General features: G+C 39.3%; 1 protein-coding gene across 1 annotated transcript; it reads left to right on the forward strand.

The window, feature by feature from the left end:
• Positions 1-1658: 1658 nt before the first annotated feature.
• chrnb1l (cholinergic receptor, nicotinic, beta 1 (muscle) like) lies at positions 1659-14936 on the forward strand. Its single transcript, XM_072376275.1, has 11 exons — positions 1659-1709; positions 3373-3506; positions 4414-4458; positions 4741-4850; positions 6331-6439; positions 6576-6723; positions 6868-7053; positions 7531-7754; positions 7834-8015; positions 14158-14296; positions 14454-14936. Exons 1-11 carry the CDS (start codon positions 1661-1663, stop codon positions 14592-14594), a joined length of 1467 nt encoding a protein of 488 aa, XP_072232376.1. The 5' UTR covers positions 1659-1660; the 3' UTR covers positions 14595-14936.
• Positions 14937-18420: the final 3484 nt, after the last annotated feature.

Raw genomic sequence — 18420 nt, forward strand, 5'->3', positions numbered from 1 at the left:
AGTCAGGTTACATATAATTCCAGGTATTATCAAGCCACTATATGTGGTTTCTTCCAAATGTAATATGAAGTTAGTCAAGTCTGCTTTCAATATACAAGGCCAGGTCACACGGAATTGTTAGTACTTTTGCTGTCTGCCGCAATATCTTTTTTGACTTTGACACTTGGTGTCATTTGCTGAGAAGTAAAGAGGTTTCACAGAGAGGCTTAAGTTAAGTCTGTTTCCTACCACTTTACTTTCTTGCAGCAGTGTGACAAACTATTCCTATGAAGAACTGAGCATAAACTGAGCATAAAACAAGATGCTGTATGATGCATATACAAACAGAATTCAATTATTTGCTAATCTTGGCCTAATCCAATATCTTATCCACAATTAAACATAGAAAACATGTAGAATATTTAGAATTAGATATTTTACCAATTATTGAAAAATATTATCTTATCTTGAATCTGATGGCATCTCAAAAACTCGGAACAGATCCATGTCAACACTGTGCAGCATCCCCTCTTGAGGAGACCAGTTGCTGGATGTTTTGAAGGGGAATGTTGTCCCATTCTTGTCAGGTACAGGTACAAGTATTCAAAGTCTCTACAATTTTTACATTGAGGAATATTTTTCTTAAATTTGAAACCATAGCTTTTTGCAGATTGTTGAACCTCTGCCCATCTTTACTTCTGAGAGACACTGCCTCTCCAAGGTGCTGTTTTCACACTCAATCATGTCACTGACCTGTTGCTAATTGACATTATTAGTAGCAACATCTTCTTCCAGTTTCTTTGTTTTAATCTCTCTGTTTGGCCTGTCTTTTTTGAGACACGTGGGAATAGAATAATAAATTTGTAATAAAATTGTGTCCCAACTTTTTTGGAATTGGGGTTGTATAGAACACAATTAAACTTACAACCTAATAGCGTTTTTTATGTTGTTACTATTCTATAAAAACAAGTGGAATTTAAAAATTTGACCATGGACAAGTCTCCCAAAGGGGTAAAAGAGTGAGATGATATTTAATTTAATGTGGGAGAGATCAATTACTTGATGGAGAGAAAGTCAAATGAGCCAGAAAAAAACCCATTTATAATCCTCTTCAGCTCCAAGCCCACCATTCATCCTTCATTACCAGAGAACAAAATCGACTCCACCCAACCCACTTGTTCTCCACAGCCAAAATATCTCCACTGTCATATCTGAGACCCCATTGCCATTTCTTTTCCCCATCCCACCCCCTCCATTTCCTCTTCCACCCACCTCCTGTCCCTACAGAGCTAACCTCAGATTGGTGAGCACCAACAGGTGCCTGCACCACAGGCCTCCCAGTATAAACACATTCCACCTTCTCGTGACTCCCAGCACACGCACCCAATCAGGTCGTGGTTTTGCCCATGGAGCCACGGCCACAAAGAGACAAAGGGGCGGGAGAGAGACGTGTTAGTTGAACAGTGTGTGCTGCTGGAGAAGACAGCTAGCTGCAATCCAGCAGGAGTTTTAAAGGTGTGTCTAAGCTTCTGAGGTCCACGCAGCAGTGTGGAGGGGAGGTGACTGACTATAGTAAGTGTAGTAAAGAGTGGGACCCTTGGTTGGCGTAGGAAAAGTGTAAAACGATGTTAAGACTGCTATCATGGGACAAATAAGGATGAAATTAAACACAAGTGTGAGGATGAATGCACTTTTCCTCATGTGCGGTTGCTTTTGTCTCACTTTGACAGGTAAGGAAATGGTTTGAAGTACCTGGGTTATTTCATTATGTTTGATTGAATAAATCAATGATCAGCTGGAGTAATTTCTAATAGGAGCAGACTTTAGATGATAGGATCTTTATATTGTTTAAATCAGCTTTCTTTCAGCTTTATTTTCGTCAACCTGGCTTTAAAGCTTACATGACTTAACCACACAGACTAGATGTGAATTGTTCCTCATCAGATTCAGAACATTTGACTGCTTTTTAACCAGAAATAACTTTGAAAATAAACAATAACTCTGCTTGTTGGTGACCTGGTGCAGTGTCTCCATTCCCTTATCTGGCCAAACATTACATTATTTCCTGACCTGCTGCCCAGAGGAGAATCCTTTCTACTTCCACCTTCACACATAGGAATCGAATAACTTTTTATTAGTCTGAGAGCTACTTACATGTAGCCGCTGTTAGTTTAGTTAAACTCCTATAGATGTCATTGTTTATATTTTTGTTTGTTTGATCATGGTACAGAAACAATTAGAATGGTTCTGTAAAGGCTACTTATGGTTTAGGTTGAAGGAGGGGGATTTTAAAGCTGATCAGAGTAAAAGCAAAAAATACGATAAAATTTTGTTAAAGCAGTTATCAAGTAACAGTGAAATCCCAGTGGAAACAAAGTCCGTGGTTTACATGCCTTTAAAGATGTTGAAAAGGAAAAAAACTCCTGGGGCTGTCATTCTCCTTCTCTGGAGCACATAATGAAGCATGTTAACACGTCATTGTTTGTTAATCAGAATCTATTTTTTGTTCCCGATGGAGCTGGTATCTCAGACATCCCTTTGATCCCATTCCCTTGCTGCATATCAATTACATTAGCTCAGTCACCTTTGTTACCCATCAAACACCACCGTACAGCACCTGCCATGCTTGCTGCTTCCTTTGCATGTCCTTTCTGCCCTTCTCTGTCTTTCCTTTTTGTTACATATTTGGAACAAAGGACAGTTCTTCATCAATAAATACTGAAACATATTTTTGGAGCAGCTCGTAATCATGCAGAGCTGTATAATACTACTCAGTTCATTTTCCACCTTTTCCCAGAGAGCAAAATCTGTAATTGAGAAAACCCAGTGGTTTCCCCAGCTTTGTCACATGCCTCTCATGTTTATTTTCAGACATAAAGATGGTAACATCCATTCCTCTGCTAAGGAAATGTCTGAAAAATAGTTTTACAACAATCAGCTGGGGGTGGATTAGATTATATTTCAACCATATCATCTAAAAGTGAGTGGAACCCAAAACCTCAGCAGGTCACACTCACTGATTGACAGAGAATTCTGTAACATCCCGAAACCCTTCATCATTAGGGTGCAGTGTCTCATAAAATAAACCCCGGTCCCCATAAAATGACTTTTTTTCTAAAATGACTTCCTATTCAGTCAGCGCTAAGGTTTGTTGCTCATCAGCTTTTGCTCATCTCAAATAGCAAGGAGAAATAAAGAATGCATGGAAAATTTAATCTTCGGTGTAAGAGTCTAAGATCTTCTTTGAAGGCAGTTACCAGTGTCTTTTTTTCTGTAATAGAAACCCTCGTCTTTGACCTTCTTTGGTCTTTCCTTTTTTTGTTCATCCACATCACAATCCTCACTTTTCCTTCATCGTCCCCTGTGTGTTTGCATCTGTCCTTCTTAATCCAGGAGCCTCAGAGACAGAGCGAAAGCTCCATCAGAAATTATTCCAGGACTACAACATGAAAGTCAGACCAGCCCGTCACTGGGAGGAGAAGGTGATGGTGCGGGTGGGGATGACCCTCTCCCAGCTTGTCAGTTTGGTACGTCACACACACACACACACACACACACACACACATGCATAATGCGCAAGTGTGCAATGAAATTATTTGGTGTCCTTTATATGTCAATGTTATGGGTTTTTTCCAAAGTGATCTTATAAGAATGTGTCACCTTCATGGAGATCACTGAATCAGATCACTGTTGCCATCCAATCACTCAGATTGTGCATGGGTAAAATACAGCCTTCAAATAAAAACAAGATGAAATTCAATTAACAGCAGTGTACCAATGAATCTTGAAAAAGTGGGAAAAAAAACACCTATACTACCATTTTACCTGATTTCCACTGATATTATGTCTGTTTTTGACTAAACTATGGGTCAAGTCAGGTCTGTTAGTTAGTAGGTAAGTTAGTGTGCGTTTGTGCAGGCCAAACCAGATTAAAAGAAGTCACATTTACTTTACATATTGTGTTTGTTTGAACCAAGTGACATCTAATTTGATTTTGTCATAAGCATCAGTTCATTGGCAGTATGCTTGATATGCCAGGGGAATATGCCTATTTTCAAAAAGTACAACATCAAGAGAAATGTTTGGCCAAGCATGCTATCTATGTTGCAACTTGTCATTGTTAGAAAAGAAAGAAAAGCCCTCAAACTGTCTTCCAGCATAGCTGCCAGGCATAACATTTCATACAAAGCAGTCAACCATTCACAAATCAGCAGCTAAAGTTGGCTACAGGCTGTCATTTAAGTGAAACAGAGCATGCCTTTCTCTGACCATATATATTTGATATCCACTAGAGGCAGCTAACATACTGTGGCCAGTTTCACTTGAATTCCATTTGTGGTCTCAGTAGGTAAGGTTGAGAAATAATGTCATGGATAAGATATAGTTGCACTAATATCTCCCTCTCTCCCTGTCCATCTCTGTACTCTGCTACAGAATGAAAAGAATGGTGAGATGACAACTAATGTGTTCATGAATCTGGTAAGCCCATGTTTTAACCCAAAACATTCATCTTTATCACTGAGCCTCACTCCGACTCCTTTCAAACCTGTTATTTTACTTCTGCCTTAAGGGGACCTGTCACTTTTTATAACCGCAAATTCATTCTTGCTTTATCTCTGTTTGTGACAGTAGAGTGTGAGTGTGTGTCCACATCAGTGGGATTTACAATAAAAAGCTTGGAAAAGAAAGTAGGATGGAAAAGGCAGCTTCACTACCCGTTGCTTCACTAATGCCCTCCTTTACCCCCTCCACCCATTCCAGGCATGGACAGACTACAGGTTATCATGGAACCCCGCAGAATATGACAACATTAATGTTTTGAGAATTCCTCCCAACAAGGTGTGGCGTCCTGACATCTACCTCATAAACAAGTGAGTGTTCACCCACAAATAATTAGCCCTAGCTGCATGTGGACTGAGCTCTATTACAGCACTTACATCATATTTCAGCCTATAGGAGTTCTTCCAGATATGTATTATTCTGTAGCACCTGGTTATTTAAAAATGCGTTAAAGGTAAATTAAACTTTGTTAAAGAGACAGATGGTCAGTAATTAAATCTGAGCACCATAAGACAGCTTTGCAGGCTGGCCAGATGCCATCACACAAACAGTTGCACACAAATATTGTTTATATCAAATTTTTCTTTTACTAACACCATTAGTAACCAGTTGAAATAGCACGGCTCCACAGTGCTTCCACATATGAGATGACATGAAGCAACAACTCAGATCGGGCAGTAACTATGGACGAAAGTGTGATATCAAATGTGTCAGCTGTTATTGATCTTGCATTGACAGTGTAAACAAATCACTCTGTCTCAGTCCAGAATTTTAAATAGTATTGTTGGACCAGGACACAAAACTTAGCAGCTTCGCAATAAAAGCTCAAAATTTGTAAAATGACCACACCTTTTGGGCTCCACACATCTTGCAAGTCTGTTAATCATAGATTACATATCATGGTATGCTTATGTTTTTCACATGGAACTTTCACATATGATCAAAAATTGTAATATGACCACAAAGCTCCAAAAACATGACGACTGCATTCTTCTCTACAAACTGCAACATGCTTACATTTAGCTTGACTGACCTTCACCATTGACAAAAAAAGAGAAGTCTTCTTTGACCTGCTGTTATTAACACGAGCTAAATCATGACGGATCTGCCCCGCATTGCTATGTCTTACCACACATCAGGCCAGAGTTGTATAATCAGCTGAGTGACAACAGCCCCGTTGCTTAGGATGGCCAGTGCTGCAAACTTGATGTGTGACGCACACACAAGGTGGGATCGTTTCACCTCCATCCGTCCTGGCTTGAAAAGGCAAACGTGAAAGAGAGACTTCAGACAGAGTAACAGTGAAGGAGGAGGATTACAGTGCTTGTAAACAACAGATGGTGTAATCCTGGACATGTCTCTGAGAAGGAATGTCTCTGCACCCCAGATGCAGACCCCAGAGTCCATGTTGTCTACTAAGAGAATTCACCTGTGTTACCTGTTGACCCGTGACATCGTCAGCTAAGTTGTTGCCAAGCTACAAAAACAACACCCGGTTCATGGTGATCCCCGAAGATTTCTACCACACCTCCCTCTGCTAAACTTCAACTTTCTAAATGTTTGTCAGTTGAGCTAACAAAAGAACATGTCTTTAATGACAAAAGTAACAACACACTGAACTAAATTGGATTGTAACTGGCTGGCATAACAACACATGAATGAACCCAATACAAAAAAAAACAGGCAAAAGAAATATTACGTCCTATTGAGAAACTGCCTTGTAACGTGCCTGTCTGTGTGAACATGGAGCAGAAATGGCCACAGCGTAATATTATCATTTTCCTCTCACAGTAATGATGGGCAGTTTGACGTGGCTTTGTATGTCAACGTACTGGTTTACAGTGATGGGACAGTCAACTGGCTCCCACCAGCCATCTACCGCAGTTCCTGCTCCATAGAGGTGCTGTCTTTACTTCCATCCTCCAGTGATTTTTAAGAAGTGGTGCTGGAATGCAGATAAGAAAACTTTGTAGTTTTTTTTTTTGTAACATTGTCGATACACATTGTGTTTTACTTCTATCCAACACTCCTTTAAGGTGGCTTATTTTCCATTTGACTGGCAAAACTGCAGCATGGTTTTTCGCTCATACACCTATGACGCCTCTGAGGTCGACCTGCAGTACTTTCTGGATGATGATGGCAACGAGATCCATGAGATAGTCATAGATGAGAACGCTTTCACTGGTTGGTGCTTAACTCCAGAACCTATATTCCCGTTTTAATGTATGAATTGGTGTTTGGTATTATTCTTAATTCTTTGCTTGACATACTAGTGTGTGCTCTGCTTCCTCTGTCTGCTCCTGACATTGCACATCTCTTTCTTCCCAGAGAATGGAGAATGGGCCATTTGTCACAACCCTACAAGAAAGAATGTAAAGGATGACCTGTATGAGGACATCACATTCTATCTCATCATAGAAAGGAAGCCTCTCTTCTATATCATCAACATCATCGTGCCCTGCATCCTCACCAGCGTGTTAGCTATATTTGTCTTCTACCTGCCACCTGGAGCAGGTCAGCACATTTGACATGTTTTGACATCACTGCCAAGAAGGAATATAGGAAGTGATACACCGTCTGACGTCACAAGAAGAAGCATTTGTCTTATACAAGCTGCTTTATGAGTCAGGGCAAGCAATTCATTGATGTACTGTAGAGAAAGGGAAAATGAGAGAGCCAAGGAATCTGCTGCCAGTCTTTGGCCTTGTGTGACAACACTTTTCAAAGGGATTTTTTACTGACACACAGAAAATAGGGATTTAAGAGAAAGTTGCATGATTGATGGTAAACATGGTAAAATTTCTAGCATAAAGTCCCTTTATATAATCTTTGAGAGAGTCCTTAATCACTAACACTGATCAGTAAATTTTGCACATGCAAACATGAGGATTCAGTAATATTGCATGTTTGTGCCTGCCAAAATCATGCATTCATGTCTAGGCCTACAGAGTAATGGTTTCTGTCTGACTGTCTTCCTCGTTCTGGGTGCAGGAGAAAAGATGACCCTCTCCATTTCCGTTCTCATCGCTCTCACTGTCTTCATGCTGCTGCTGGCTGACAAAGTCCCGGAGACTTCACTCGGCATCCCGATGATCGTCAACTACGTCATGTTCACCATGATCCTGGTCACCTTCTCTGTCATCCTGAGTGTGGTCGTTCTCAACTTGCATCACCGAACACCCAGCACACACATCATGCCGAACTGGGTTAGAAAGGTATAGAACATCCATCAAAGCTGTTTCAATATCTCCGTGAAACCCAGCTCTACTAAAGTACTTCATTTTTCATTTTCAGGTGTTCATTCACATCCTGCCCAAATACATTGGCATGACAAGGCCGAACCCAGAGGAACCTCTGTTGGAGGAGGAGTCTACTGAAGACAGCATCCCCATTCAGGGTTTCAGTGGGCGACAGCCTGGAGGAGAGTACTTCATTCGCAAGATCAACCCTGATCTTGTTTTGCCATGGAGAGGCAGGTAGGGCCACGATTAACAAGGAATCCAGCATGTCTGACTTTGTTATTTCTGGGGGTTTCTTTATGACAAAGTCACTTTTATATCCTCTTGCTTTATGAAAAAATAAAACGGTACCTCACAAATCACCATCACATTTAGCTTTTGTTTATTTCCATGGCAAATAGAATCAGTGTCCTGCAAAATTCTTCATATGGACACATCAGAACAGAAAACTGTGGTAAGAGACCCTGATTCAGCCTCTCTCCAAGCTGAGATGTGCTGATCTTGACCATACACCCGAGAGAAAGCTATTTCTATTAATGTTAATATAAGCCATCACAGGCATGAATCTTCTTTGTAGAGCTTGCCAAAGTGTGGATTGGATCTGCTGCCAGACCTGCTATTACAGTAAAGTACAGGGTGTTCTAAAGTTGGCAGAATTACAGCCATCATGACAGCAGCTCAGAGAATCTGTCAAGACTGTAACGGGATGTGTACTTCCCGCAGACTGTTCAAAACTACCAAATGAAAGGTACTCTGAAGATGGAAGATATGGAGATTAATGATCCAAATACATATCAGACTGTCTTCTAAGGGAAAGATACATACCCCAACTAAATAGGTCTTTGAGTACATTATACATATGCATAGGCAGCTGTCATGAAGTGTTCTTTTGATGGACTTTAACCTTTCAGTACACAATCAAGCTGACATTTCTGTGGTAAGGCTATAGTGGCCTGAGCTATATCAGTTTGACACATTGGCTCCAACTGAAGTAATAAATGAAATCAGACCTTTCAGAACTGTGGCATTGCACATACAAGAGATGGCGATGAAGTCTCTTACTGGTAACGACGCTTTGCTTAAAAGGGGAAACAGTGTAGTCTGGCGTGCTTCTACAGCTTCTTAGAATGAGGCATCTTGATTAGGTTATATTTTAAATTAAAGTGTGATATGTAAATAGTTCATACTGTAGAAAAGTCTTAAGCAGTTCATGTTATGTTCTCATTGGCTTTGCAAGGTTAAGGATAACTTTAAACAACAACATATGGCATGTTGAGCCATTTTCAATGCAATTTTATACTTTTGATCAAATCAGCATTGATGTGTTTTGGGGTTTTTTTGCAGCTCAGACTTAATTCAATATCTCACTGAAAATGTCTTGGTTGAAAATATGTCTCAAAGAAATCCACAGAGGTCAAAAGCTAAATCTGGACTGAAATTAACTCTCCAATAATCACACCAGCTCATAATAATTAATTACAGTTATGTGACCTTCACAATGTTCGGAGGCATTATGTAATCAACACAGAGACTGTGTAGTTTCATATTTAGCCCATAGCTCCTCATCTGTAAGCAAAATATGAAATTAGAAGCATATCTTCAGCCATCCATTCAATTTTCTATACCCGCTTAATCCAATTCAGGGTCGCAAGGGGGCTGGAGCCTATGCCAGCTGTCCCTGGGCGAGAGGCAGGGCCAGTCCATCACAGGGCCACATGGAGACAAATGAGACACACCATCTATGCTCACACTCACTCAACGTAGAGACACTTAACATGCATGTTTTTGGACAGTGAGAGGAAGGCACAGTACTTGGACAGAATCTCCATATAATCAGCACTGTCTGACATTTAAGGGATTTTTTGTTTTACCAACTTTTCAACCATTCCATTTTCAGCAACCGAAAAGTGGTTGAAAAAAGTTATTAGCTACGTAGCTGTAGAAAGCACTGCTACTCTGTATTTTTATGAGTTTTGTCAAACAGTTGATCTGAGGAATTGTTGAAGCTATAATTCCTAAATCATGCCATATAATTATTATTTCTTCACATTTTTGCATTCAATTTCCACCCTTATTATGTTCCAGAGCCATCATGTTCTAAGAATATAGCTTACAGATGTTTCATGTGATACACTAAATGCACTGAAAAAAACAATTCTGTTATAGGGTGAGAATAACTATATAAGAAGAGAAAATGTTGTTTTAACATACTGAAAGACATCACTTTTTTTTTCTTCTGAAAATATGAGTTCTACTGCACTTCCAGCTTGACTTTGACGAATCTTCTTGTTGGCTTCAGCCTTGGCATGCAGCCCTGGCATCATAAGCATCCCAGCAGTCCCGTGAAACAGAACTGGCTCTAGGCATCTCTTGTCCCAGTCCAAAGGCATCAGGTTCAGCCTTAGCTAAACCCTGCACCCCCATTCACAGTCGCCAGGCTCTAAGCCTTTGTTTAGGTTAGGTATTATAGGGTAATCCCATAGAAAGGAGGTTGGGGGGGGGGTAAAGAATGGAAAGGGGCACATGAGTGGAAGTGGAATTCATTGCTGAGTGACTGGGGCAAGGAGGCTTTCCTTGTTTAAAATGTGGTAGTGATGGTGGACATGCTGTCAAGGTGGATAGAAACTGACAGCTTTCATCAGGCTCCCCTCATGTCTGTAGTTATCCATTTTTTAAAACATGTAATTCTGTTGGACTGAGTTCATATAACTGTCTCAATGACCGTGGGTGGTTTGACTGGCTTGAAAGTCCAGAAAACATGTCTACAATGAAGAACTGTTGTGCAAATCAGTAGTGCCAAAACAGATTTAGCAAACATTTCTGGGTCTTCTTCTTTGCAAATTTTCAAAATGTAACGAAAGGAGAGTTGGAGAGATTGCAGCTATTCATAAAACAACTGGAATCTAGAGGAAATATTTTGCTTCCTGTTTGTTAGATGCTTTAGTGAAAATGATTGTATGCTATTAGATGTTAGCTATTCATGACCAACCTTAGAGGAATGATAACAGGTCTATTCTGTAAGTGTGTGTAAAGGGACTTAAATCTTAAAGTATGCTCCAAATCTGTTCATAGTTTGATCTGTCTTTTTAATAATGATCCCCACAAGTAAAATGTTTTGCCAGTGGAATAAATCAAGGAGGTTAATGGGAAAACGCTTTTTAGAAACCGTGATAGCGATGCAAAAAGTGTGCCAGCAAAGCATTTTTAACTATCTTACAGCTCTAATATATAACTTTGTCTGCAGAGTAGATTCTGCACTATAATTTCAACCATACCAACAATTTCCATCACAAATAGTTTGAATAGTATAATAGATGTTAAAAAATACCTGTTGTTAATTTGGCTCTTTGACGCCTTCATTTTGCTGACAAATCCTGCTTTGAAGTACAACCAGAGCATCCAGACTTTTACATGCACAGACTTTTCAGGCTTCGCATCATTAATTTTCCCAGCACATAAGCCTGATTTCAGGCCAAATGTTAATTTCTCGATGGAATAGTGGCCCTCTATAGAAGCAGTATGTGAAGCAGACACCAGAAAAGGACAGAGGACTGCCTCCAAGTGGTCTGACAGCACGTTCAAACTACGTGTTATTTATGGGTTTTTAGCTAGTATTAGGGATGAGGTAAGAATTGAGGTTAGGTTTTTGATTGGTCAGCAATGAATAGAGGTTGGTGGATTTTTTTATATTATGATATCTGCTCAGGCTATTATGTGTTTTAAGTTATTGCTCTTATTGTAGGGACATACTTTTATGTTAAGTCAAGATTGGTTTTAAGTTAAAGGTTGGCAGGCAGTAGCATTGTCACCTGATGGAAATGAATGAAAGTCAATTCCTAACTGTATGACTGCATGCTCTTTTGTGTGTGTCACATTCACCAGAGCCTTATGTATCTGTGGTAATGAATCCAAACAGTGGAATGTGGATGGTATGCTGCGTGGATATCGCCACATACTGTTGCTCTGAACTAATCTGTGCCCTAACACACACACCCTTTCATCGTTAGCTGGTTCATTTATGTTGTCCTGCAGTCACCCTGTCTTTCTGTGACACTGACAACCTGTCCAGCTGCTCTGATGCCTCCCTCTCTGGTGCCACAGTTTCTGCACATTGTTAACACCACGCACACAGCGTGACAATTCACTCTGAGTTGAGAGAAGTGCGACAGGTGCACTTTTACACATATAACATATGCAACCATAAAAACTGTTTTAGTAACCAAATGATAAAGAATTAAAGCAAAGACAATGAAGCTTTTCGTATGTGTAGTATCTTGATGCGGTTGCGACTCTTGTCTTTATGTTTTTGGATCTATTAAAGGGTCATATGTGACATTTAGCTTAAGGGTAGACGTGTGCTCTTGGCATGCACACACATGCCACCAGGAGCTATATGCATCACTTATTCCCACAGCAATGTAGTTGGATTAATGAAGTTGCATTGACAAATGTATTAAAACCAGATTATCCAACTAGATCGCCATTATTTGCATTATTTACACTCTTCTTTTAGTCAATTTAATTTCATTAGATTTAATTTCAGTATATGATTGCATCAAATCCAAACCACTACTTAAAAAATTATATTTGGAATGGAAAACCTAAATTTCAGTAAGGCAGTATATAATATGTAAGAGAAGATAAAGTTTTCCACCATATAAATGTTTTTTTTTTTTTTCCTGGCAATAAAGATATGCAAAATACGACCAACTTTACAAGCTATGAACGGTTAATGAGTGCAGGAAAGCAAAGGTCAGCAGAAGGAAGTGGAGTCTCTATAAAATAGTTAACACCATATGAGTGTTTGCTTTAACCTGTGTAACTGTGGTCAGACTGGATTGTGGAATATGGATTGAATTGTTAGATATATGTACATTCAATCCATATTGCTCGGTCATATGTTAAAAAAAAATGTAATATCAAAGGTTTCACCAAATGGCAGGAAAACTTAACTTAAATGGTTTAAATAATTTGTCAGATTTGGTCCATTATTTGAAGATTAAGTACCTTAATTCCTTTAACTAAAGTAATAAAATCCAACATTGTTACACACTAATAACGAATTTGAACATCTAACAGTTTATACACCATTGACACACATATATTTCAGCTTGTGCGTGATCATCTGATTAGTTAACGGGATGGCTTATACACAGAGAATCATTAATGTTATTACATGTTTATCAGTGATAAACTGAGACGTTTGACTGTGTATGTAAATATCTCAGATACAAGTTTAAAGTTCAATGATCTAGTTGAGCAGTAAAGTTTAGACTGGTCATGATAAGAATCCTGTCAATGAGACAGCGTAACCCATAAGTTTTGCTTTATGGAGCAGCTGTGTGAGTGGAAGAATGAAGAGATCAAAGATCACTGCATCACATAAATGTTGACCCAGTGTTTTGTCAATGTCACCCTGTATCAGGAGTGTGTGGCTGTCACTCAGTGCTCAGAGAAACTGCGTGACGTTTGTCACACACGGCACCGCACTGTGTATACTGTGATAAGATCTGAGTCGAGGCTGCACGTCCAGGGCTGGACAGATAATGTCACTGATGGTATGTTTCAGCAGAGGTGAACAATGCTGCGCTAGTGACTCATGACATGCACAATATAAATCTCAGCTTGTATCTGTGAAGGGTGGAGCTGCATTTTTTAACTTCTCTCAGAGGACAGAGAGTGTGGATCATCATGACAGGTTTGAGCAGTGTGATATTCTCCATTTTAGACCGGAGTTTCTTTGGAGACAACATTTTCCTCCCTCAAACTGTCCTTGGTGTAAAGATGTTTGGGCTTTAAATTTCTAAATATCCAAACAGCATACAAAATAAAAAAGTTGAATGTGTTTTTTACCTCTATGTTTCACACATCTAAACACACACACACACACATATATATATATATATATATATATATATATATGGCTCTATATGGCTGAGCTAGAGAAGGTCATTCACCTTTTTTCATCTTACTGGACTCCGTATTTTCTCCTTCAATTTCAGTATGAGAGCGAGAGTGTTGTATTCACATCGTTACAATTTACAACTTTAGAGTGAGGTGGCACAAAATTATACACACTGCTCTATATTCTCCATCTGTTGGATTGAAGTCTTCTTAAAGCAGAGTTTTCAAAACATTTCTGAAAATACCTGCACATAGCACATGTGCACTCACACGCTATATATACATATATATGTATATATATATATATATGTAAAACTATTTGCATTTTTCAAACTTAGAAACCTTGTAATGATGACAAGACAGTAAAAAAATATTTCACAGATATTTTTTCAGAGTTACAGTATGTTTCAGTGTATATAAACAGTCTTTGTTGAAGCTTGAAGCTTTCCCTCTATGTCTCTGTGACTGTGTTTAGGTGTGAGAGCACCGTGCAGCTCCAGCGGCTACCGAACACTGACAGCTACTGTCTGATCCTCCCTCCTAACCTGAAGTCAGCCATCGCTGCTGTTACATACATGGCCGAGCAGCTGAAGAAGCAGGACACGGAAGACACTGTGAGTATCAGGCAGCTTGTTATCCAGGCTGTCTGCAGTTCCTGAGCACACAGTGTCCCAAACATGCCCCACTGATGTTCATGTGTCACTGAATTTAGCACACTGCTGACTCAGAACTTTCAAGAGGTGCTTCTGTGTGTGTGTGTGTTCCTTCCAGATAACAGGGGACTGGCAGTTCATCGCCCTAGTGGTGGACCGTCTCTTCTTGTGGTTGTTTGTCATCATCACCACCCTGGGAACCCTGGGCATGTTCTTGGATGCTAGCTTCAATTACACACCTGACAACCCCTTCCCATAGAGGACGATACTGCACATACACACCCACACACCCACAGAGCTTGATAAATTCTGTAGTTGTCACATCATTTCTACTTCTTCTTGGTGCTTTTTAAGATCCCCAGATTGACTTTCCATTATCAAATATTCCATGTGGCTGTAATTTTATAAGGTCAGCTTCACATAAAAATCAAGGATGCCCAAAGGCCTGACACACAGCTCGCATCATGAAAGAATCCATGTTTGTAGATTTATCAAACTATCACTGTTTTGGCATTATATTCTTTTTTATAATTTATCAATCTAATGTAATGTTATCATCTATGTTTGAGTCTATGGACTTAAAATACACATTTCTTGAAAATGAACCTGTTGTGCTCTATAGGACAGAGAGAAAACTACGAGTATGTTTGACTCACTGTTTGTGACCAGATAGTTTACTTGGGGACTGCAGTGTAGATGTTTATCCAGTAGAGGGCAGTGACATAACGTCAAGTTAGATGACTGTTGAAAGAAAATAGTTTTTAAAGAAGACGTAAGCTTTTTGTCAGTGACTCTTTGATTGTGCAAACAGATAGATGAAACCATAATGTCCCAGACTTTTTATAGCAGCTCAAACACAAACGTTTACAGATAGTTTGCACACCTTTTTTGGGATGTTAAAGTGTAGTTAAATGTGTTTTTTCCCCCTTTTTTTAACATTTAAGATTGGTGTTGACATTCCTTTTACAAAATAATACCCTCCCAAATCTCTATGAAGTGTATTTGGTTGATTTTACCTGTGTTTTGTAATTGTTGACGAATGTCTGGTGAGAATAGCCAAACGTAAGTAAAATCATAATGTAGGTATAAATTAAACCATAAAAAACATAGATTAAAGGTTATTTTCTTGATTATGTAATATATATCTATGAGCAAAGCTATAACAGTCACTTCGGGTTAACAAGAACACAAGCATCATATTCAAAGAAGAAGACCGATATTTTGCTGTGTGGGAGGGAAAGGCTAATTATAAAAAAAAAAGCACAGCGGTTAAATGTGCTGACATCATCTTCCAATTTGTTGCCATTTTTTAGCCACCACTATTGATTTTTGTGGTGGGAACATTGATTATATTATCATTCCAGTAAAGTATCACATCGACATGTGTAATAGCTATAAGAGCAAAAAATAGCAGCTTCACTACGTAGGCTATAAATTTACTACACTTTAGGGGTTCAAAACTGCTACCTTTTACAACCCCAAGTCCAAAAAAAGTTAGGCCACTATAAAATGTAAATAAAACAAAATGTAATGATTTGCAAATCTCACAAGCCAATATTTTACTAAATGTTGAAAGTGAGACATTTTACTGTTTTGAGAAAAATTTTAGTCACACAGTAACATGTCTAAAAAAAAAAAGCCGGGAAGAGGCAACGCAAAGCAACCAGTTAGGTTGGCAACAGATCAGTAACGTGAGTGGGTACAAAAAGAGCACCCCAGAGAGGGAGAGATTCTCAGATACTAAGATGAGGTTCAGCAATCTGCAAAAAAGAAATAACAATTTATGGATCTGTTCCAGAATAACACTCCTTAATGTAGAATTGTGACATGTTTTATTCCATAACCTCTATCAAAAATGTACTGTACGTAATCATATATCTGCAAATCATATGTACCCCTAATGGTTGCAGAAACCAAAGAATGCTGTATCTTTGGTCTCTGGCGACTGAATAGATTGTTATTATTACGAAAAACTATGATCACACACAGAATTACCCTAAAAGGAGGAAAAATAAACAAACGCAGATGAAAATATGGCATAAATTCAAAAAGCTCAGTGTCTAAAAGAGATGCAGAAATATGGAAAACAACCACACTAAGGAACAGAACAACAAACTAGCTTTTAACTTTAAATCTAAACATACTTATGTTCATTTTGCAATTTGCCTCTCTTCTTTGAATTTTTACCCCACTGATTAGTTTATTTATCTTACATTCCACTGTTACATTGTCGCTCACTGATGTGAAGCGTGAAGTCACAGAGTATGAGACTGTGCTCATTGAGCTCCAAATGTCCAAATATGTTTGTACCCTGCATGGAGCTCTTGCAAAGCTCTGGAGATTGTTATGGAGGGGAAGATGAGAAGAATGAGTCCGCAAGACCAGGCAAGAACACAATGTCTTGGTCCTGAGGAGAAGACAGGGGACATGGAGAGGGCAGGCGCCATTCCCCTTGTTTGCACACTTGGAGCCTTTTAGGAAAAAGTTGTGAACCCAGTGTGTTTTATTGTTAATGCCTCAGTGACTTCCAAGGGCACTTAAAGGACTTCAGTCATTGAATTTGCACTGCACTCGCTCACTTTATACCCACAGGAGGCCTCAGAAACAGGAGGGAGAGTCCCCCCAAGAATGTTGTTAGTGCCCCTCTTTGGGCTGATTTAGCTGTTTTCTTTTTTACTTTCTTTTTAGCGCTGAACACCGGTTAAACCAGCAAGACAAATGTGTGTTTACGCTTTTAAAGATGTAAGCAGTCAAAAGGTAAAGAGGAGCAGAGGGGGGATGTTCTTTTTTTGTTCTTTGCGGCCCAGGACTTGTGTAGAAAAGCAGCCAAGGGAACATCATATAAATCAGGTTTCCAATAGCAACAGCACTGGTAGACCTAAAACTGGCCCCTGATCTTCCACATGCTCATCTTCCCTACCCACTTTGCATTTTGTGTTCACCTTTAGATGTTCTTTTTTATGATCTTTCGTTTATCTTTCCATTCCATTTTAATCTGAACAACTTTAAACCCCAAACCACCTTCCTTCTCCTCCTACTCATCATCAACCGTTGTTTCAAAGAGAAGCAGATTCCTTGCAGGGTCACTCCTCCCCAGCAACAATGGAGCATTTGTTGGCCCTAGTAGCAAAAGACCTGAGGCCTGGGTACAGTTGAAAGGAAAAGAGTTATAGTGTGAGGAGGGGTGACTGAAAGTGGACGGAAAGGGCAAGAATGTGAGAAACTGGGGGATCGTTGCAAGGCAGAGGAGGCAGTGCAAGAAGGAAAGAAAAGTGAAAGAGCTGTATGAGCAATTTGGCAAAGCCTCATCACATGTTGAGTAATCCAGTGAGTAGGTGAGCACATTCCTATTAACCTGGCAGTAAGGATAACATCCTCTCACTTAATGTGTTATTACTTCCTCTCAGTTTGCTGCGAGGCAACTGTTAGCCGCAATATGACTCCGAGAGGGACAATGCTTGTTATTGTCTCACATTTCTTGCTCACTCACTGAAGGTTGTGGCAACAACTGCACTCTTAATGGACTATTATGTAGGATGTATTATCAAATAAACTGAAATGATTACATAGTAGGAGACTGTAATAGTGTAGCACTGAAATTCTTGGATTGAAATAAATCATTTGTTCGTTTTTCAAATTTACTACTACAGTCAGCAATGAATTCATTAACGAATAATAGGTTCAAGCAAGATTTTTTTCATCTGAATTTAAAAATAAAAGAAAAAACATTAAAAAATGTGATTATTGTCTAACTTGTGACCATAAATACAGTGGCTTGGAAAGGTATCAGTTGTATACTAGACTAAGAAAGTATACTATTATGATACATTATTGCCTGTATTAAAAGGGAATTTTGGGTTTGGTCGTTTGTAAAAGAAAACTAAAGCATGCATAAGAATTCTGCTTCCCCAAAAAAGAAAGTCACAATTTTGTGGTGCCCCTTTTTGAACCATTTTTTTTTCTCAGATATGTCCTCACCATCAACGATTCCATCAATTCTGTCTAATTTTCTAAGTCCTGCCACTGAAAACAGCATCAGGATGAAGCTGCCACCACCGTGATTCACAGCAGGGGTGGTGTTCTTG

This window comes from Leuresthes tenuis, unplaced genomic scaffold (assembly GCF_036924035.1).
Source record: "Leuresthes tenuis unplaced genomic scaffold, fLeuTen1.0.hap1 SCAF_22, whole genome shotgun sequence".
NCBI classification, from domain to species: domain Eukaryota; kingdom Metazoa; phylum Chordata; class Actinopteri; order Atheriniformes; family Atherinopsidae; genus Leuresthes; species Leuresthes tenuis.